Below are 23,845 nucleotides of genomic sequence, written 5' to 3'. Positions count from 1 at the left end.
TGTGCAAATGATTCATTATGATTTGCTGAAGGTATTGAACACACACAATGGGGAATAGGATCTTTATTGACTGCCATTGCAAATGAAGGGTCTTCATATAGAGATATATTAATTTGTTTATCCAACATAGCAAAAACTAAATACCCCAATAGTTATCTCCATTTGACAGTCATAATTTCATTGATACATTAGACCTCCACATTTATATTATGAAGCACATAAAGTACCTACACATTTTTATATTCCTGCATTTCAACATAAAACTAAGCCCTTGTGGTCCTCTGAAGATTACAAAGAGACATTTGAAGATACATTTTCAATATTAAGGCTAATTGTGGACATAAAATATAGAACCAATATAATATTCTGCGTATTCTTAAATGTCTGACAGGCACAGTACATATCCAGATATAATTCTGTGACACAAGTAGCAATTCAGGGGAAAAAGTGATGCAAATAAAGTATATGCTAAATCTCCAATAATAAAACGTGTAGAATCCTTTCTATCACCTAGAAATGTCCTCTTCATAACTTGATTGCCTAAATTATAACGGCAACATTTCAGAATCAAGAAAAAAATCATAGATTATTTGCAAGACTAAACCTAAGGCACTTTAATCTGTTTACAGCTATTTGAGAACTACCCACTCGTGCACACGTTCTCAGATTGGCTAAGAGTAGAAGTGCAAGGCTAGATGACAAAACACGAGGGGCCTACTTTTGAGAGCGCAAAAAAGCAGTGCTAGTGTCAACTGTTAACCATGTCTGAAATACTCCCTATACTTTTGTTTTAGTGGGCCTAATTTCAAAATCATGTAATATTTCTGCAGGTCTAAGATGCACAAATAACATTGCAGATTCAAGATGCAGAATTTAGAACTATTGCATTCCAAACTCCTTTTGAAATAGAGTATTTGAGGAGATTTGACAACAGTGCAGCTATTTTACGCTGTCAAAATGAGACCTGAAGTGTAGATATACTCCTAGAACAGACCCTTCTCTTTCTTCAAATTCTGCTGCTTCCAGTTGGGCATGGAGTAGAACTCTACCCTGGACACACCCAGGATCAGAGTGAAGTCATCATTGGAAAGATGCTCCTGGAAATGATAAAGGTATGGTATAGTTATAGTACATGATAAAATAGATGAGTGAGAACGATAAGCATACATTTAGCTGACAGCTACTCTGAAGTACAGACTGAAGCGAGGACAATCATGGAGTTCCAGTGTAGTTTACCTCTTTCTTGGTGGGGTCAACCCCATCGGGCAGGTCCTCTGTTTGGCAGTTCAACAGCTTTTCTGCAGGGAAGGTGGCCTGAACGGTAGGTTGCAACAGTGGTACTCCAATGTTTTTGGAGTTATTCTGAGTGGAATTGGATGTGGTTCTGTCCTGTAGCCACAAACAGACAGAGACCATTAATTTAACTGTTGCAGAAAATCATATCTGACTGGTTTCTGTGACAATGCCATAATTGTTCCTAAATGGCTAGGCTAGGTTAAAACACCAGGTCAAATGGTGGCTAGACCTTCGGCAACTTTGTTGGTGGACATTGTTTTCCGTGAGGCAGATTAACATTAACACTTAAATACATTTCCTTTGGGTTGCATACTGTAGATGCATTTGTAAAGCATGTTTACATGAGAACAGTTTCGTAAATCAGATGATGTTAGTGGGCTTGAGAGAGAGTAGAGACTCACCACGGTGATCTGGATGATGTCAGTGGCATCCCCAAGCTCAGCCTTCAATTCTTGGTAGGACTTCCCTCCCTGTGGACATAATAATCAGCTTGTTTAAATCAATATTTTGTGCCCTGAGTAAAGACACTTTGGTAATACTTGAAACCAACAGGTGTAATGCATTATGAAGCAGTTATAATACATTGTTAGACTTGTTATAAGCACATGACCATCCTACAATGTGTATTATCATCTCATAATTACTCATATTCTTGCTACATACACTCCACATGTGTGGGTCCCAGGCATGGAACCAGCCGGTGAAGGTGGGAGGCTCAAAGCCCTGTTTGATCATCACGATGGGGGTGTCCATATCCCGACCCCCTGGATGGCTCCTCAGGTACTCATGTGCCGTGGGGACCACATTGTCCTTCTCTATTTGATTGGCTCCCTTGCCCACCCACAGGAACACCTGAGTAAGAAGAGGTCAAGGGTTTGTAAGGAAGGATGTCCTCTCAGGACCGCTTGTGTTTCACAAGAACCAAACCTCCAGATCATAGATTGATAGTGGCCACCAAAAGACAATACAGTAGTAGCCTGGAACCCAAACGGAAACAATGGCTGAACATGGCACATCAGTTTGGATTCCATGCACAACCAATTGGCAAACATACTGCAAATTGAGAAATCATGTGACTAAACTGAATAAAAAGAAGAAGAAAATATACTATGAAACAAAGATAAATGATATAAAGAATGAGCTTTGGAGCACCTTAAATGACATTTTGGGCAAAAAAGAAAACTCAGCTCCATCATTCATTGAATCAGATGGTTCATTCATCACAAAACCAATATTGTTGTATGGTGGTATTATACATTTTGTATTGTAGATATGTAGTGGTGTAATAATGTTATATGATGTACTGTTTAATATTTTGTTTTATGTGTGATGTAAGTGCCTTAATGGAAGAGTGGAAGAGTACCTTGGCAGCAGCTAATGGGGATCCCTAATAAATACAAATACAGGCTAAAAAGACAGGCCCTCACCATGTCCCAGATGTCGAGCAGCATGATGTCATCTTCGTCCAGGTCGTCCTGGTTGAAGTTTGTAATCTCCGTGGCCAGGAAGCGGCCCGTCTGATTGGAGCACTCGAAGAGACGTGGGGTGATGTTGCTGTGCTCTTCCTGAAGCCTTGGCAGAGACCACAGACGGACCAGGAAGAAGGCATCAAAAGGGGATGTAATTTTCAGTTGTAAACAATGTTTTGCTCAGTTCAGATGAACAGGCCCCTTAGGTAACTATAAAACCAAAGGATCAAGTGTAGTACCTCTTGCTGCTGGCATACTGGGACTTGCCTCCCAGATTGACCCAGAAGTGAGCCGGCTCCTGGCCCTCTGCAATGACCTGTTTTTCCCTCCTGGAGATTATGTCTGCCAGGGATTTGCCCATCTCTCGCTCATCGCCACTGCAGCCCTGCAAGGGATAAGGGTCATACCTGTCGCATAACTAGGTAAAGTACTGCCTTTGAACTCAGTACCGTCAGGCACCCATTCTTTTAAAGGGGGCACGAAGTATGTGCATTTCTTAAACACCTGAATCCGTTTTTTCCTGCACCCTAGAGCCATAATCATTATGCCTAATTCTATGTAAAAATATGTATATACCTGTTTAATTTTAATTAATCATGCACATTGATTATTTAAGATATTTTATGCCACACTTGTATATAGTATCATAACCCAAGAACATTTAGTACATTTAGTAATTTCTTGCTTTTCCAAAATTTTCTTTGCCTGGTACTTTTTGCCTGGTCCAATCATTGTGCCCCTCCACAAAATACCGCTGACAGATCTTTTTTATAGATAATTATGATAAAATGCGGGCTTAAAAATAAAGTTTTGTAATTAGCGTCAGAATCTTTCAAAAACTGGGCAAATCTGAGGGGGCACGTACCATTGTGCCCCCTATGGGCATGACACCACTGCTTGTACTCTCCTCATCAATGCTTAGCTGGAGACCTCTGCTTAACCTGGATTACAAGGTTATGGCGTTTTTGCTGCTTACCTTTCCGTACCACAGATAGCAGCAAGTGTCAGTGCTGAGCACAAAGACGTCGTTGGAGTTGAGGGACGAAGAGCGTGCTGGCACTTCGATGGCGCGGGTGTTGAACTCGTTGGTGCCGTGGATGTGGAAGAGACGAACTGCCGGCTGGACATGTTTAGAGTTGGCTCTGGAGCTCCCCTCCTGCAAACCATGATTACAATTGTAATGATGACATACAATCACATTCATTATGAGATTCCAATGAGAATCTTTTAAGACGATACATTTGAAACATTCCAAGAATTTCCTTGAAAACTCATTGACAAAGGAACACGTGGAGGGCTTACCTCATAGACCACCATCTTGCCCTTGAATATGGCCATGAGGTGGAGTGGTTCTTTTCCCATGGGCACTCGGACCTGAACTGGCTCCCCGTTGTACTGCCGGTCGATGTTCACGGCTTGGAAAGCAGAGGCAGCTAGCTCTCCCGTGGTCGCATGACGACCCTACATTGCACACATCAAACACATCATAGTTACCTATCTGCATAGGTTGCAGAAAGTAAGCCAGAGACTAAGTCATGGAATTAAGCTCTTCTCATATCAACGTCTTCTGGTATTAACAAAGCTTGATTGCCAGGCAGACAAAGAGCTATGCCGTAGAGGGAATGGTGGCTAGCAGGGTGCTCTGACCTGCCATATGTATAGCATGTAGTGACTCCTGTGGCTGACATCATATTTGTAGAGGATGAGATAGCAGTCGCCTCCATAGAAGTGGCCCAACCACTTCCTGTCCACAGGCACCAGCTCACTGTCCTCTAACCTCCACACCTGGTTGGAGGAAAATAGGACATGTTAGTTTCCATTGGATGTATAGTTTAAAGGGGAGCATTATGAATAATTATTGTTACCAACCAACCTCTGCTTCGCCTGTTCCGTCGTCCACCATTTTCTGCTGGGCAGCCAGGTCAGGCCTTGCATGCATGGAAGTTGCATCAAACTTGATCTGCTCAACCTTGGCTGCATTGTCAAGAAAACACATTTAGAGATACTAGATAAAGTCTTGTCTCAGTTTTTTTTTTTTTTTGCATTGAATACTGGATGCTTAGTTTCATTAGTCAAGTTGAGAAATAGGTGTTTGATTCATAATGTACATTGAAATATGCTGTTGGAAATGCACAGTATGCTTCAGTCAATACTCCGCAAAGCATGAAAACAAATCCTAAATAAATACATCTGATTGGACATGTGCATTGAGTGTACAATATATCCAGTGTGTGACTTGCTCACCAATTTTGCCTGGGCTGTTTGTGGTTCCCATCCCCACAGTCTGACCCTTCACGGTCCACCTCTGGAACAGCTGCTTGAATACGGCAGACTCAGCACCATCGTTCACCGTCTCAATGTAGGTGGAGATAGGGTAGCCCTTCGCCTTCTTGTATGCCTAGAATTCCAACATTTTAGATTTTAAAATACAGATGTAGTATCTTCATTTTATCACTATTTTGTTGATGGAAATGTATCAACCCCTAAAAAAAATGCCATTAATAATAATCCACATAATAATTCACATTTCCTGTTGCTGCAGGGTTATTTTCCTGCTGTAGCAAATTGGCTCAAATGAAGATCCTACATCTGCAGGGATCACATGGAATTTAATTCCTGTGCTTTGTTTATTTTTTATTTTGCTAGGAACATACCAAAGTATTCATAAATTAGAATGGTATAGATATATGGGTGTCAGAGAGAGTGGGTAAGTAATTGAGTGGAGCTTAGATCCAGGACCGGAAGAAGTGTTTCAGGTGTTCAGCTGGTTTTCAGGGTTAACTTGTTTGGGTATTTGTTATCTGGGATGTACAAACTGAGGGTGTCTGATATTTTAGGACCCTCTATAACAGTCAGTCTGAATTCACCTAAAAAGCCTATAGGGGACAGCAAAGGGGTATCAAAAACATTGTAAACTAAAATGTGTCAAGAGGTCTGGCTCACTTCTGCTTTAGCCAAAGACTCAGACCGCTCTGTCTTGGAAGACTTCTTTCCTTTCCAGATAAAGATTTGTACACCACCTTGATCCAACAGAAAGCAGTCCTGTGAAATGAGTAGATTTAGATTAGATGTATGAAATTACATTTATTGATACCTCTACTGCTCAGTAAAGAGGATTACTGTTTGCCTGAGTTTCATTACTGCATTATACACTTCTGCACATAGGGACAATTCTATAATGTGGCATACCGAGAATGTCTGTAACTATCCCAACAGATTCATTTTCACTGTGCTAAAATTGAGAACCAGTTACTATGAGAACCAGTTACTGTAATCCTACATTTTCATGTGAGACTCATTTCTCATGGTTTTAAACCACAACCACAGTGTTTTTCTATTCCGTGTCCCCCTTGTAGTCTAGATGTATTAGTATTAGAAGTTTGGCTAATTTTGACTGTTGAGACCACATGCCAGCCCTCAAGGAGAATTATGTTTGTCTCTGTTCGATGTCACAGGGCAGAAATAGTCTCTATCAATTTTCATTAAAACATTACAGAACCAGTGTAAACCTTACATACTCATCTCTCTCAGCTTACACATTTCTCAGAAGGATCTTTATCATATCCTTATCATCTTCTCATTCTTGTATGAACCTGATCATGGTACTATGCTTAAGCTCAGTCAATATAATTTTATGGCACACACCCAAATACTGTACTTTGAATTGTGGATAAAAGTTTGCTTGAGTAGACAAGTGGCAACAAAGGACACTTTAAACCCCTTCTCCTTTAACATGCCCCCTCCCCTTTCCCTGATTGACAAGGAAACTGACCTCGTGATTCAACAGGTCCTGAGTCAGAGGCTTCACTGCCACCTCTTGCACCACAAGGTTCCCCTCGGCATCTGAGATACTGCACAGATCAATCAGAATGTTACACATTATTTTTAACAACGATTCTGTAAGCAAAATGGCTAGCTCTCACTAGCTAGTTCACATCTGCTACAGTACATGTTTATGACAGGGCAGAAGAGGTTATAATGTCTGTGACAGGTCATAAGAGCTTATAATGTCTATGACAGGTCATAAGGAGGTTATAAATATCACTGAGGTCATGTCAGTGGTCAGCACTCACTGAAAGAGCTTGACGCTGGACTTCAGCTTCTGGTCGACCACATCGTCAGATGCGATGCAGTCCTTGATGTCCCGTCTTGTCTCTCCTAGGTGCTGCTTCATCAGCTTCATGGCCTCCTCTGAAGACTTCTCGTCGTCCCCTTCCACCACACTCACCTGCGCCCGTCCCCCTCTCTCCCTGTCACGGATGTCTTTGGCTAGAGTCATCCCCTGCAGAGAAAAACAAATGTGACAATATCAACCAATCATACCACCACCAGGGGGCTAAGGCACTCTATAATGCTAGTTTTTAGCTGATGCTTTTATCCAAAGCACCCTGAGTGCAAGGGCAGTACTTTACAATAGAACCCACCACGCTCTACCTTATTGAGCCATTGGAACCACACTCCAGTCTTAGTTGTATGCTTTCCATGCTGGAAGGGTTAGGTTTAGAAGCAGAGGTCTTCCTACATAGGGGCCTTGTTTGAATACTTAAAAAATGCACCTGTCCTCGCTTCTCTTCCTTATGGTTATCACTGACCTGATATGCCTGAAGGTGTGAAAGCAATGTGGTTGAACCCCTGCTTTCACTTATCTCTCATTCATTATGCACCAAAGTAAAAAACAAAGTACCTTCCTGAAAACTTGGGGCGGTAAAATCCCGAAGCACAGACAGGAACTAAACTCTGACGAGATCTATCCATTTTGCTCGCAGCATTTAGACAAAGAAAATGTCACCCATAAAGTAGTATTGTATCTCTCTATGGCTGTGGTCTAAAAGGTCTCCTTACCTTGAGTCTTTCCATCCGGTTGCTCTTGGGTCCGTTCCACTGGATGATGAGGTTGCCCAGGTCCAGCAGGAACACATCCCCCTTGTTGAAGCTGCTCCAGCTCATGTCCACCTTTTCTCAAGTATGGATGGATGATGATGGAAAGGGGGATTGATGGGGATGGAAAGGACACATAGATGAATTCCATAATAATGTTCTCCAGCATTATATTAATGACATGATGCAGATAGGTCAGGTCAGCAGCTGTTGAATTGATGCTTTTACTAGATGCTGACATGTGGTTATATCAAGTAACATTGATACTGTAAGTATTTGTCAGTCAATTGTAGGCTACTGACAATCTCTTTAAGGGTTAACCCTATCAGTCCCGAGACCACAGCAAAAATCTGCTTTTAATTTATCTGACTTTCATTTATCTGCATGTCCAGCCCTTATATTTAGCCTCACAATGAAGTATTTTGCCATTTTCTTTTCAGGCCACATGTTCTACAAGTAGAACACAAAACAATTTGACATAAACAGTTGCATTCATGAGTTTTATTGACAGATGTCAATGAAAGAATAAGGTCCGCCAAAGGAAACATCGGATAAAAATGTACAGTAATGGTTTGCTCACTGGGAAATTAATATCCATGTAGTCAGTGACAAATGTTTGGAGTTTGTGACAGCGACTATGTGAGATTATTACAGTATTACAGACACTATGTCCTGGGATTTCCTACGAACTTTTATGTAGAACCCCTTATCTTCTAACGACTCTTGTGTAGCTTGTAGGCGTCATAGAGCAAAATGTGCATATTCGTGTGAGTCTCAGCTTTTCATAGATAGATTGTAATAGTTTGTAGCTCAAATAATTTGGACTCCACAGACATTTTTGTAAAAAGACCGGCACCGGGCCCCTTCGGGATACGCCACTCTAGCTCAGCCCCTGTTAATCACACAGAATGGTTGTTATCTGTGGATGCAGATGAAATAGACTAAACCAATGTTACAACCCAGAAGTCTGTAGCTCCAAAAAAAATGTAAGGGGTTAGAAGTCCAAAATGCACCGGCATTACGGGGGGACTAATTGAGTTAACAATCTCTTCTTCATTCTACTCAGCTTTCACAATAAGTAGTATGTCTGAGTTGAACATTAAAGGTAGACTCAGCGATATGACATACGTAGATGCAGAAAGTAAACAGCATAGTGCGTCAATTTCCGCAACAACTAAGAGGCTCAACTTCTCCGCTGTTTTGGTCCCGTGGCTACCACGCTGTATATAGCGTGATGCGAACCCTTGCGCATGCACAGATACTGTGTGTGACTGTGTGAGCGCAAAGTGTTGCATCTCGCTCATCTCAATATCTCCGGTGCTTTTGGCAATGTCATTTGTCTACCTTTAACCTTGGGATTTTTGTAACGGATAAGACACATCAGTGTAGTTTCTTGATAGACTTTCATGTGATTATGTCAGTGAGGAGCTACATGGTAGTCAGTGGCCCAGCAAATGTGACTAATAATTGATGTACTTGAACTTAAGTTGAATCCGCTGTACAAGAAGTGTGACTGAGCTGAGCAGAGAAGGAAGTGACTGAGCTGTTTCTAGTCAAGTAAAATGTAAAATATAGTAACTGAAGTAGACATCCTAGTCAAGGGCAGAGCAGAGGCTGTGAAGGCAGTATATTCCACAAGGGTCACGTTGGCTTGAGCTTTCTCACCTCTCCAGCCACCACATGCTTTTTTCCCTTGACATGGAGCAGGCGACGGATGTTGTAGGTGTTGGTCTCCACCTGCTTCATCCCAGATGCCACACCGCCCCTCTTGTAGCTGCAGAAAAACATGCACAAGAAATACTGTCAGATGACAGCCATGAATGATGGTCTGAAACCCTTTCTGTTGTTATTTGGCAATTACCAGGAGTGTATTCATTAGTGCAAATTGCAGCAAAAGGTTTAACAACGGAAACTTCAGGTAGATCCCTCCTTGTTTCAGCCCGTTTGTCTCTGTTCGGTTCCTAGTGAATACACCCCTGATGCTCTGAATACCATTACATGTTATGTACGTCAGCTTGCGGTCATGAAGGTTATTTCTGTTGTGCTGTCTCGCTCTGACTTACCTCCACTATTCTGCCTGACCACCATGCTGTTTCTCAGAAGCAACACTCTTAGAAAAAAGGGTTCCAAAATGGTCCCCACAGGAGAACCCTTTTTGGTTCCAGGTAGAACTCTTTTGGGTTCCATGTAGAACCCTCTGTGTAATGGGTTCTACATGGAACTCAAAAGGGTTCTATCTGGAACCAAAAGAGTTCTACCGGGAACCAAAAAGGGTTCTTCAAAGGGTTATCCTATGGGGACAGTCGAAGAACCCTTTTAGGTTCTAGATAGCATCTCTTTTTCGAAGAGTGCAGAATGCAGAAGTTTTGGTTGTGCCAACCTCCCCACAGTGATATTTTGTATACTTATCCGAGAAAGGTAACACCACAAGGGGAAATGGCCTTTTGCTGTAGAGAGGGGGAGGCGATATAATTTCACTATGACCTATAGTACATACCCGATGATGGCTACAGAAATACCAGTACCTACCTTTTTTCTCAAGATTTTGGTTCCTCCTATTGTCACCTCCTGTATATCAACAAGGTATTTCCCTTGCCACTATCTTTCATGGCTCCATAATCATTCCAAATATCTTGGTTTGAGGCTTTTAGGTATTGTGTTCATTGACAGTGCAACTAAACTGTGTGGGTGTTGGGTAGATGGTTTTTATGGGTGTTTAACAGATGTTTTATGGGTGTTTGGGTGTGTTATTTTGGGGTTAAGCCAACATGGTGGCTTATTTGAGTGATGAGTTGGAGGAGCTCAAGTTGTTTGTCTCTAGTGTAAATAGTGAAATTGCATTGTATACATGTGAGCTGCTGCTAATTTGTCTGTGTTCAATGGGAATCATTGTATCAGAGTTGTTCATTTTCTTTCCATACAGTAGGCAGGTGTAGGGTGTAGCCTACATAGCTCACATGATTCCCTGTTTGAAGTATCCGCGGAAGGTGTCGCTCTCATAGCCCTGCGCCTCGCGGTGCTGCACAGCCACACCCCCTAGGTGCTCGTCCATCATGGTGGTGTAGATGGCCGCCGCCCCCTGCTCGTCGTTGGAGGTGTCCTTTCCGAGCCAATAATGGAGGTCGAAGGTGAACGAGCTGTTCATCTTTTTGGTCTACGAGATTAGACAGAAACATGATGTTACTGGGATGTCACTTCATGTATTTGTTTGGAATACGCCATCATAATGTTACATTGATTACTTACGTATAGAATGACATAGCTGTCTCCTTCATAGAAATTCCCATATGCTTTAGAAGGGAAGGGCACCATCTCCATGGCCTGTCCAATTGGAAAATTGGAACCAGTTCACAATTGCATTTAATGTCATTGTGTGAAAAAGTTTGATAATGAACCTAACTTGGCATTTACATGTTCTGCATATTCATTATGTAGTAATGACAAAGGAACTATGTGCTGTTCTCTCACCTCTATCCTCCATATCTGCAGCCCTGGCGTGGTTTTATTGAGGACTTTTGCAACTTGGGTTTTGACCTGGATCTGTGGCATGGTGCCAGATTCAGCTTGGAGAAGATACCTAGAGGGAAGTGAATGTGTGAGTGAGTTAGTGGTCGTTCACTGTTTCTTAATGAAGCTAACCTATTCATATTCTGTTGTTTACATGTTCAATAGTATTCCATACAGATTCAGAGGGCTTGAAATAGCAAAAAACTAAATCAAAACAGACACAAACTCAATAAACTGTGCTGTTGCCTAGTGTTATCTGGCTCTGCTACCTTGCATGACTGGCTAAGGGGAGGAGTTGATCCATAAGTCTTTGAGTTGATCATTGGCAGAGTCAATGATGTGACCAGGGGTGAAAGTAGATTCAATTTCTTCCTTGTACGGGACCTACTATGTGTGCACCCGCTTGCGCGTGGGCCAGTCATAGAATTACATATAGAATCCCTATTAATTCAATAGGATCTCTGTGGGCCTGGTCAAAAAGATTTGTCATTTAACTTTTAAAATGTATTACCTTTTACTGTGGCATAAACACAACCAGTCTTGATGTTGTCATCTGATTGTCAAACAATCACTTCAAAGAGCTCTTTTACTAGGTTATCGCACGTTCATCCACTCGCAACATATTTCCAGCCTCCAAACAGTGGTGAATGGAAAGAGACATCTGTTACACAAAACACCAAAAAGTGTAACGGCATTTGGCGATTGTCATTAGGCCAGAATTTATACAGTACGCGTACTGCTGTCCGCTGCTGTTGGCCACTCATCTCTCTCTGCCTTGGCAAAATGTGAGTGTTCTCATCGAACCACATCGCATTTTGGAACATAGGCTACACCACCCGTTTTCAAGTCCATTCGCTAATTTTTCATGCGGTAATGATACATAATAGTGTAATAGCCTACAGTTTTCTTGGCATTTTGCTTAAATTATTTTGTTTTAATCATGTTTTACCGGTACGGCGTACCCCCACTATTTATTTTGCTGGGACACTGTACCGGACCATACTGCCTTACTTTCACCCCTGGATGTGACCTCAGTAGAGTATTTCCTGTCTCAGGTCACAGAATGGTAATGGGAGTATACTGCTCAAGAGTGTCTCAGTCTGTGCTTATTGTACTACACAAAGGAACCACATATTTTGAAGCCACCATTGCAGGAGGAGCGTAAACGGCTTGCTACAAAGCAGGAAGTGAAATTCTCAGTACCTCCCAGATGTTACCACAACCTTGAACACAGCAGTCTCCAATTTCCTGAGTGTCAAAACATATGGTACCTTACTACAGTGTCTACAGTTATACTGCTATATTGGTATATATAGGCATAGCTGAATGTCAACTTTTGCATCATGGTCTCATGGCTTATTTGTAATGAGGACCTGCCAGAATTATAATTAATCACACCCAAAAAAAAATGCATCTAACGTGTGCTTCATTTCATAGTCAATTCCATTGTACAGCATACTTTAAATACAGGGATTGAGACATTTATGGGGCTCCTGAGGCGAAGCCAAGTTTTTATGATAATGCTAATATGATTTCTCGATCAATCTAAGGGAGAGGTGAGGAACAGTGGTCTTGTCAAGGCTTTAAACCTTAAGGACCGGTTTCTCGGACACATAGAGTAGGCTACTCTTATTTCAATGTCCACTGTGAAAAGGCTTGAATTGAATATCAAGTAGCGATAGTCCCCAACAACATATAGGAACAAAACATCCACTTAACATAACTATTTGTCCCCATTAATAGAATCTTCCTATAGAGAATCAGAGGGCCAGCTGGAACAGCATGCTGTGTGGCTGACTGGCTGGTAGGCTGGCTAGCTGTCTGGCTGCTGATAGACCATGGAAGCCCAGTTCAGTTTATGAGCAGTGGACCATAAAGTGATATTGTGCTGTGTTTGCACTCTGTCCCTTTCTTGTAACCACAGACTTACCTCCATATGGCTTCTAAACCAAACAGCAACCATCGCTGAAACAGACTAACAGGCCTATTACATTGTGTCCTTTGTAGCCTGAGTGTTAGTCAATCAATCATATGCCCCACCCCAACACCCTGGGTTGATTTAATGATGGGTATAAGGCTCATAACTACAAAGCCCAATGATTCACAGCTTCATTAACTCATTACTGTATGGTTGGTCCATGCTGGTTTGTGTGTGTTTGTTGTTTAAATGTGTATCACTGCTTGACATATTGCTTATTTTACCTTTCTGTTCCATTCAGTGTATGTATGTCCTCTTTCTGATTTGCACATCCCAGCCAAATTCATGACACTGAAAACTATTAGATTTTTGTTACTGTAAATTGTCAAATGGAATAAAACCAAGTGAGTGATTGTTCACAAAATGTTCATTTCAAATTAATGATAAGTGAGACTGTTGCACTGATAATGAGCCTTTCTACTTGCGAAGTAACCACGGTATAGATGCGTGTTTGCTTATCATAAAACAATAACTTTGAATCTACTTATCAGCAACATTTTTCCTCCCCTAACTGCTGTTCAGAGGTCTGTTGATAGCGTAATATAATAATGAGTCATCACAACGACGCTTATCTTGTCTGCGTCATGATTGGATAATAGGGCGATTCCAGGCCTGCGGGAGCTGAAAATATTTTTTGCATCTCAGATTGTTCTAGCAATTCTCACATAGGAACTTCATTGGGAGGAAGGATGTTTAACATGGTGTTTAAATCATCTTTTTTAGACCTATACATGCCTCCTGTAAAACCCTATAATCTGTGAACCGTACATGATACAGACCACATCTTGACGTCATTATACTCCTTATAGTGTTCTCTCAAATATGGAGTATGTCTAGATTCTGTAATACAAATTTCACATTCATTTATTCAACATTAAAAATATTAATATTCTACACTTTTTGATTTTGCTTATTTTTAGACATATTGTTACTAACAATATACACATTTCCAGACTGGGCTCAATACGTCATTTAAATAAATGTTTCTTCTATAATCAATATCAATACATTTGCAGGCAAAAGATGTCTCTACTTTAGCTGATAGCTATATATCTGATACACGTTGAGGTCCATTTTCCCTAGCTAACCTCCCAAGGTTCCACAATGACCAAGACATAATTTCTCCTTAAATGTCCACATCAATACAGAGCTCATTCGACATAAACGGCCATTTGCTCATTCCACATAAACTCCCATTTGCTACATCACTTCTTCGCGAAAACATACAGAAACTGTTTGTTAGCTTGGCACGTTATACAAAGGACTCACCTGATGTGGAGGGACCAGGAGTTGAGAGGAGAGGGTGAAATGTGTCACTACCTGCACATCTCACCACCCCATTTACAGCACCTGAACTTTGTCTTCTCTCTCTCTCTCTCTCTCTCTCTCTCTAACACACACACACACACATGCATGCACACACACGCGCACACTTTTGATTGTCGATTACTCTAGTGACCATATATGGCAAGCAGAGGTGATATGCATACAGGTGTGTGTGCCTTCTCTTATCAAGTGATGAGCAACCTTGTTCCTAGACCCCACAGTGTGTTCCATGTAAAAAGCTCCATGAGCACTAACATGTGAAGGTCATAGGAGCACATCAACTTTGGTGTAAAATGAAGTCTATAATTTTGAGTAATTAAGGCATATATACATTTTTCAACCATTTTCCATCCTGAAAATTAGTAATAAGCAAATGCTTAGATTTCTGGTATAAAATATGGAAAAGGGGTCTTACAATACATCTAGCATGAAGTCTTAAAAGGTGTTAGAAATACACTACATGCCCAAAAGTATGTGGACACCTGCTCGTCAAACATCTCATTCCAAAATCATGGGCATTAATATGGAGTTAGTCCCCCCCTTTGCTGCTATAACAGCCTCCACTATTCTGGGAAGGCTTTCCACTAGATGTTGAAATATTGGTGTGGAGACTTGCCTCCATTCAGCCACAAGAGCATTAGTGAGGTCGAGCACTGATGTTGGGTGATTAGGGCTGGCTCGCAGTCGGCGTTCCAATTCATCCCAAAGGGGTTCGATGGGGTTGAGGTCAGGGCTCTGTGCAGGCCAGTCAAGTTCTTCCACACCGATCTCAACAAACCATTTCTGTATGGATCTCGCTTTGTGCACAGAGGCATTGTCATGCTGAAACTGGAAAGGGCATTCCCGAAACTGTTGCCACTAAGTTGGAAGCACATAATCGTCTAGAATGTCATTGTATGCTATAGCGTTAACATTTCCCTTCATTGGAACTACGGGGTCTAGCCCGAACCATGAAAAACAGCCCCAGACCATTATTCCTCTTCCACTAAACTTTACAGTTGGCACTCTACATTGTGGCAGGTAGCGTTCTCCTGGCATCCGCCAAATCCAGATTCATCCGTCGGACTGCCAGATGGTGAAGCGTGATCCATCACTCCAGAGAACGCATTTCCACTGCTCCAGAGTCCAATGGTGGCGAGCTTCACACCACTCCAGCCGACGCTTGGCATTACCCATGGTGATCTTAGGCTTGTGTGTGGCTGCTCGGCCATGGAAACCCATTACATGAAGCTCCCGACGAACAGTTATTGTGCTGACGTTGCTTCCAGAGGCAGTTTGGAACTCGGTAGTGAGTGTTGCAACGTGCTTCAGCACTTGGCGGTCCCGTTCTGTGAGCTTGTGTGGCCTACCACTTTGCGGCTGAGCTGTTGTTGCTCCTAGACGTTTCCACTTCACAATAACAGCACTTACAGTTGACCGGGGTAGCTCTAGCAGGGCAGAAATTTGAAGAAATGACTGTCCTATGAAGGTGGAATAATGAACGTCACTGAGCTCTTCAGTAAGGCCATTCTACTGCCAATGTTTGTCTATGGAGATTGCATGGCTGTGTGCTCGATTTTATACATCTGTCAGCAACGGGTGTGGCTGAAATAGCCATATCCACTAATTTGAAGGGGTGTCCACATACTTTTGTATATATAGTGTACATCAAAACACAACAATGTTGAAGTAAAGACCCTTGCCAACTAATATCAACATTTATATTTAGTTTTGCAGAAATTATTTGCCTTCTGTAAGTATAAGAAATATTGCCTAGTGTCTTTCCATTCTGTTACCAAAAATGCACGTCCTCAAAACACTCATTCCGATTTGCACATCCCAGACAAATTCAAGATGCTGAAAACTATTAGGTTTTTGTTGTTGTAAATTGTCAAATGGAATATATCAAATGTATGATAAATGAGACTGTTGCACTCATAATGAGCATTTCTACTTGCGGAGTAACCACAATATAGATGCGTGTTGGTCATAAAACAATAACTTTAAGTCTACTTATCAGGACCATTTTTCCTCCCCTAACTGCTGTTCAGAGGTCTGTTGATAGAGTAATATAATAATGACTTATCACAATGACATTTATCTTTCTGTCATGATTGGGTAATAGGGCGTTTCCACGGCAGTGGGAGCAGAAAATATTTTTGGTATCTCAGGTCGCTCTGGCAATTCTCACATGGCCGCGAACCGATGTTTAGAGGTGGGGGTGCTGAGATTTTTTTTAAAATCCCCAACTATTTTGGTCCGCTCATACAGGAGTAACAAAGGCCCAGTGCACACATTAAAAAATATGTATAGATATTTGTAAAATTGTATTTTGTCATTTTTAAATTCTGATTTATCAGTTGGTGCTGCAGCACCCTCATTACCACTACTTCCAGCGGCTATGAATTCTCACATAGGAACTTCATTGGGAGAAAGGATATTTAACATGCTTTTTACATTTGTATCACAAACAATTGTTTTGAAAATCATGATGAAATTGGCCATTTTAAGCCTTTTTTAGACCTTTACATGCCTCCTGTAAAACCCTATAATCTGTGAACCGTACATGATACAGACAACATCTTGATGTCATTATACTCCTTATAGTGTTCTCTCAATTATGGAGTATGTCTAGATTCTGTAATACAAATTTCACATTCATTAAATGAATTTGAAATGTGTATTTCAGAATCTAGACATACTCCATATTTCAGAGAACACTACAAGGAGTATAATGACATTTAAAACATGAATATCTCAAAACTACCCTTTTTGATTAGGCTTATTTTAGGCATATTTTTGTAACAATATACTCTTCAAACACATCACATTTCCAGAGTGGGTTCAATACTTCATTCAAATAAATGTTTACCCTATAACCAATACTCCTATAACCAATATCAATACATTTGCCGGCAGACATTTGTACTACTTTAGCTGATAGCTACATCTGATACATGTTGAGGTCCATTTTCTCTGGCTAACCTCCCATGGTTCCACAGTGACCAAGACATCATTCCTCCTTAATTGTCCACATCAATAGAGCCATTCCGCATGAACGCCCATTTTCTACATAATGTCTTTGCGAAAACACACATAAACTGACCGTTAGCTTGGTATGTTGTACAAAGGACTCACCTGGTGTGGAGGGACCAGGAGTGGAGAGGAGAGGGTGAGATGTGTCAGGATCTAGCAGGCAGCAGCAGACTACCTGCACATCTCACCACGCGGTTTACAGCACCTGAACTTTGTCTTCTCTCTCTCTCTCTCTCTCTCTCTCTCTCTCTCTCTCTCTCTCTCTCTCTCTCTCTCTCTCTCTCTCTCTCTCTCTCTCTCTCGCTCTCTCTCCCTCTCGCTCTCTCTCTCGCTCTCTCTCTCTCTCTCTCTCTCTCTCTGTTTGCCATATATGGGGAGAGAGGTGATATGCATACAGGTGTGTGTGCCTTCTCTTATCTAGTGACAAGCGACCTTGTTCCTAGACCCCAGTGTTTAGGGGCATTTCCATGTAAAAAGCTTCATGAGCTCATAGGAGCATATGAAATAGATGCACAAAAACTGTTACCAAAAGCCACATATCTTTAAGATATTTTCAAATTTCTCTAACTCATTTTACTGATAACAATTTGGTTTATGATTTATTAGCTGATTAAAACATTTTTTTTGGAACAGAATGACTGCATGAATTGGCTACAATGAGAATTCATAGTAGTCACAAACCACAGTTGGGTCACCTGCTACTGTCCTCCCTTCCACTGGCATACTGTTATGTTCAGCTCATAACTGTTTTCTTTCTCTTTCTCTTTCTTTCGTGTGGTGGTCAAAGCAAGTGTGAAAACAGTCTGGACAACCCCTCCAAGTTAATGTCACCTCTCCTGGCTCTTACTGACACCTACCCATGAGCCCCTCTTTCCACGTACTGTAACCAGCTCTCTCATCCACTGAGCACCGACCGACACCAGACGTCAATGGATGTTGAAAAGTGGTTGAAATTTTGTCCCTCCAAATCTTAACCAATCATAGACGTCTGTTTCACAGGTTTGCACAGTACAGTACAGTACACAAAAGTAGAGTAGAAGTCAGTACAATACAGTACAGTACAGAACAGAACACTTGAGTAGAGCTTAGTACAGTACAGTACAGTACAGTACAGGGAAGAACACTGACCCCTCTCATTGAAGCCACAAAGTTCAAGGCAGACCGTTGTACTCTCAGCAGGTATTCTTTGCAGAAAACAAGATTGGCAATCTTTGTGTAAAAAAAATATATATTTAGAAGACAATCATGGAACCAATAATTGCTTCTATTACACCAGATGTATGTCCTCAAACCGATTATTTTAAAATCGCACACAGAAGTAGTTAGGATAGTTTAGTTGCTAATGGCAGCCTGCAGTACTCCGGTCGGCCTTCATCTTGAGATATTAAATGAGAAGGGGCAGCACTGAGCTAGCCTGCAACGTCACTTCTTTGAGTAGCTCAAACTGTGCATGTTATGTATCCATGAAAGACCATCTTAACTTACATCCTTGGCTTCAAATGTGCTATTTAGTCTTCACATAGGAATGAATGACGCCTTTTAGGCTCACTTTGAGGCAAGCAACACTGAAGCATGCATAAGAGCACCAGCTGTTCCGGACGACTGTGTGATCACGCTCTCCGTAGCCGATGTGAGCAAGACCTTTAAACAGGTCAACATTCACAAGGCCGCGGGGCCAGACGGATTACCAGGACGTGTACTCAGAGCATGCACGGACCAAGTGGCAAGTGTCTTCACTGACATTTTCAACCTCTCCCTGACCGAGTCTGTAATACCTACATGTTTCAAGCAGACCACCAAAGTCCCTGTGCCCAAGAAAGTGAAGGTAACCTGTCTAAATGACTACTGCCCCGTAGCACTCACATTGGTAGACATGAATTGCTTTGAATGGCTGGTCATGGCTCACATCAACACCATCATCCCGGAAACCCTAGACCCACTCCAATTTGCATACCGCCCCAACAGATCCACAGATGATACAATCTCAATCACACTCCACACTGCCCTTTCCCACCTGGACAAAAGGAACACCTATGTGAGAATGCTGTTCATTGACTACAGCTCAGCGTTCAACACCATAGTGCCCTCAAAGCTCACCACTAAGCTAAGGACCCTGGGACTAAACACCTCTGCCACTGGATCCTGGACTTCCTGACGGGCTGCCCTCAGGTGGTAAGGGTAGGCAACAACACATCTGCCATGCTGATCCTCAATACTGCGGCCCCTCAGGGGTGCGTGCTTAGTCCTCTCCTGTACTCCCTGTTCACCCACGACTGCGTGGCCAAGCACGACTCCAAACACCATCATTAAGTTTGCTGACGATACAACAGTGGTAGGCCTGATCACCGTAAACGATGAGACAGCCTATAGGAAGGAGGTCAGAGACCTGGCAGGGTGGTGCCAGGACAACAACCTCTCCCTCAATGTGAGCAAGACAAAGGAGCTGATCGTGGACTACAGGAAAAGGAGGGCCGAAAAGGCCCCCATTAATATCGACGGGGCTGTAGTGGTGCGGGTCGAGAGTTAAGTTCCTTGGTGTCAACATCACCAACAAACTATCATGGTCCAAACACACCAAGACAGTCATGAAGAGGGCACGACAACACCCTTTCCCCCTCAGGAGACTGAAAAGATTTGGCATGGTTTTACAGCTGCACCATCGAGAGCATCCTGACTGGTTGCTTCACCGCCTGTTATGGCAACTGCTCGGAATCCGACCGTAAGGCGCTACAGAGGGTAGTGCGTATGGCCCAGTATATCACTGGGGCCAAGCTTCCTGCCATCCAGGACCCCCTGTACATAGCCTCGTTATTGTTATTTTATTGTGTTACTTGTTATTTTATTTTTTAATTGAGTTTATTTAGTAAATATTTTCTTAACTCTATTTCTTGAACTGCATTGTTGGTTAAGGGCATGTACAGTGGGGAAAAAAAGTATTTAGTCAGCCACCAATTGTGCAAGTTCTCCCACTTAAAAAGATGAGAGAGGCCTGTAATTTTCATAATAGGTACACGTCAACTATGACAGACAAAATGAGATTTTTTTTTCTCCAGAAAATTACATTGTAGGATTTTTTATGAATTTATTTGCAAATTATTGTGGAAAATAAGTATTTGGTCAATAACAAAAGTTTCTCAATACTTTGCTATATACCCTTTGTTGGCAATGACACAGGTCAAACGTTTTCTGTAAGTCTTCACAAGGTTTTCACACACTCTTGCTGGTATTTTGGCCCATTCCTCCATGCAGATCTCCTCTAGAGCAGTGATGTTTTGGGGCTGTCGCTGGGCAACACGGACTTTCAACTCCCTACAAAGATTTTCTATGGGGTTGAGATCTGGAGACTGGCTATGCCACTCCAGGACCTTGAAATGCTTCTTACGAAGCCACTCCTTCGTTGCCCGGGCGGTGTGTTTGGGATCATTGTCATGCTGAAAGACCCAGCCACGTTTCATCTTCAATGCCCTTGCTGATGGAAGGAGGTTTTCACTCAAAATCTCACGATACATGGCCCCATTCATTCTTTCCTTTACACGGATCAGTCGTCCTGGTCCCTTTGCAGAAAAACAGCCCCAAAGCATGATGTTTCCACCCCCATGCTTCACAGTAGGCATGGTGTTCTTTGGATGCAACTCAGCATTCTTTGTCCTCCAAACACGACAAGTTGAGTTTTTACCAAAAAGTTATATTTTGGTTTCATCTGACCATATGACATTCTCCCAATCCTCTTCTGGATCATCCAAATGCACTCTAGCAAACTTCAGATGGGCCTGGACATGTACTGGCTTAAGCAGGGGGACACGTCTGGCACTGCAGGATTTGAGTCCCTGGCGGCGTAGTGTGTTACTGATGGTAGGCTTTGTTACTTTGGTCCCAGCTCTCTGCAGGTCATTCACTAGGTCCCCCCGTGTGGTTCTGGGATTTTTGCTCACCGTTCTTGTGATCATTTTGACCCCACGGGGTGAGATCTTGCGTGGAGTCCCAGATCGAGGGAGATTATCAGTGGTCTTGTATGTCTTCCATTTCCTAATAATTGCTCCCACAGTTGATTTCTTCAAACCAAGCTGCTTACCTATTGTAGATTCAGTCTTCCCAGCCTGGTGCAGGTCTACAATTTTGTTTCTGGTGTCCTTTGACAGCTCTTTGGTCTTGGCCATAGTGGAGTTTGGAGTGTGACTGTTTGAGGTTGTGGACAGGTGTCTTTTATACTGATAACAAGTTCAAACAGGTGCCATTAATACAGGTAATGAGTGGAGGACAGAGGAACCTCTTAAAGAAGAAGTTACAGGTCTGTGAGAGCCAGAAATCTTGCTTGTTTGTAGGTGACCAAATACTTATTTTCCACCATAATTTGCAAATAAATTCATTAAAAATCCTACAATGTGATTTTCTGGATTTTTTTTCCTCAATTTGTCTGCCATAGTTGACGTGAACCTATGATGAAAATTACAGGCCTCTCTCATCTTTTTAAGTGGGAGAACTTGCACAATTGGTGGCTGACTAAATACTTTTTTTCCCCACTGTAAGTAAGCATTTCACAGTAATGTCTACACCTGTTGTATTCGGCGCATGTGCCAAATATAATTTGATTTGATCGATGGCTTCGTCCATTCATAAACAGTCATTGAGTACAGTAAAGCACACTCGAGTAGAGTACAGTATAATTTACTGTATTGTACTGTACTATACTGTACTGTACTGTACTGTACTATACTGCACTGTACTGTACTCTGCTGTGCTGAGCTATGCTCTACTGTGCTCTAATGTGCTGTACTGTGATGTCCAAACTTGTGAAACATAGACGTCTATGATTGGTGCAGATTTGGTCCGGACTGGACCAACCAAATTTGGTCTTGTTTGGGGGCAGAGCCATTAGAATAATAGCCAGTGTGTAGAATAATACCTAAACATGCAAAGGAGGATATTACATTTTTCTACCTTTGTGTACCTATTCAGGATACATCACCATGAATAAAATAATGCATTTCTGTATAGTACAAATCAGGGACCAATGATGTCAGTCTGTACCGGGTGTTAATCCACTTCACTTACTGTAGTTCAATAAGATTTTTTTTTTTTACTCAAGGTGTCATGTCATATCTGACACCCCATTCTTAATTCGGAGTAGATATTTAACAGAGTTTTTAGAAAACGTGGACAAAAACGGAGGGAGATTTTACCTTCATTCTGTTACCAAACATTACACCTGCACTGTTCTTTGAGTAAATGTGTTTTTGTAAAATTTTCAGTGGAAACTGTTAAAAGTAGTCCTTGTGCATAGAGTTGTATGGTTGGTTTAACTTTGCAATCAATAGTTTTTGTTTGGCATACTTTTAAAGTTTCAGTGTCATTCTGTTACTGTGGAATTGCCCTTAGTCTATAGCTGTCTCATTGTGTTTGGCATCCTCATGTTTACGTGTGGTACTTCCTCTCCCTCCTGCCCTTGTTGTGTGTTTGTTGGACAATACACATTTAGCCTAACACTTACTTTTATGGTACAGACAATTACCAGGTATTTACAGAGCACTCGGAAAGTATTCAGACCCCTTGACTTTTCTCACTTTTTGTTACGTCACAGCCTTGTTCTAAAATTGATTAAATGTTTTTTTCCCCTCGTCAATCTACTCACAATACCCCATAATGACAAAGCAAAAACAGGGTTTTAGAAATGTTTGAAAATGTATTAAAAATACAAAACATAAATATAATATTTACATAAGTGTTCAGACCCTTTACTCAGTACTTTGTTGAAGCAGCTTTGGCAGCGATTACAGCCTCGAGTCTTCTTGGGTATGATTCTACAAGCTTGGCACACCTGTATTTGGGGAGTTTCTCCCATTCTTCTCTGCAGATCCTCTCAAGCTCTGTCAGGTTGGATGGGGAGCACAGCTATTTTCAGGTCTCTCCAGAGATGTTCGATCGGGTTCAGGTCTGGGCTCTGGCTGGGCCACTCAAGGACATTCAGAGACTTGTCCCAAAGCCACTCCTGCGTTGTCTTGGCTGTGTGCTTAGGGTCATTGACCTGTAGGAAGGTGAACCTTCACCCCAGTCTGAGGTCCTGAGCGCTCTGGAGCAGGTTTTCATAAAGGATCTCTCTGTATTTTGCTCCGTTCATCTTTCCCTCGATCCTGACTAGTCTCCCTGCCGCTGAAAAACATCCCTACAGCATGATGCTGCCACCACAATGCTTCACCGTAGGGATGTTGCCAGGTTTACTCCAGACGTGACTCTTGGCATTCAGGCCAAAGAGTTCAATCTTGGTTTCATCAGACCAGAGAATCTTGTTTCTCATGGTCTGAGAGTCCTTTAGGTGCATTTTGGCAAACTCCAAGTGGGCTGTCATGTGCCTTTTACTGAGGAGTGGCTTCCGTCTGGC

General features: G+C 42.0%; 1 protein-coding gene across 1 annotated transcript; it reads right to left on the bottom strand.

The window, feature by feature from the left end:
- Positions 1–12: 12 nt before the first annotated feature.
- vil1 (villin 1) lies at positions 13–11,192 on the bottom strand (the record flags this gene model as incomplete). The annotated part of the gene is made up of 19 exons (XM_084162379.1): positions 13–1,097; positions 1,237–1,389; positions 1,698–1,766; positions 1,960–2,148; positions 2,724–2,868; positions 3,005–3,150; positions 3,742–3,921; positions 4,068–4,226; positions 4,413–4,550; positions 4,639–4,739; positions 5,010–5,163; positions 5,709–5,807; positions 6,538–6,616; positions 6,839–7,047; positions 7,608–7,718; positions 9,309–9,417; positions 10,601–10,797; positions 10,890–10,964; positions 11,112–11,192. The coding sequence occupies 19 exons, from the start codon at positions 11,190–11,192 to the stop codon at positions 984–986; spliced, it is 2,508 nt and encodes an 835-aa protein (XP_084018505.1). The 3' UTR covers positions 13–983.
- Positions 11,193–23,845: the final 12,653 nt, after the last annotated feature.

The sequence above is a fragment of the Coregonus lavaretus genome (assembly GCF_964263955.1).
Source record: "Coregonus lavaretus genome assembly, chromosome: 5".
In the NCBI taxonomy this organism is placed as follows: Eukaryota; Metazoa; Chordata; class Actinopteri; order Salmoniformes; family Salmonidae; genus Coregonus; species Coregonus lavaretus.
This window is presented reverse-complemented; position numbering and strand designations above follow the sequence as displayed.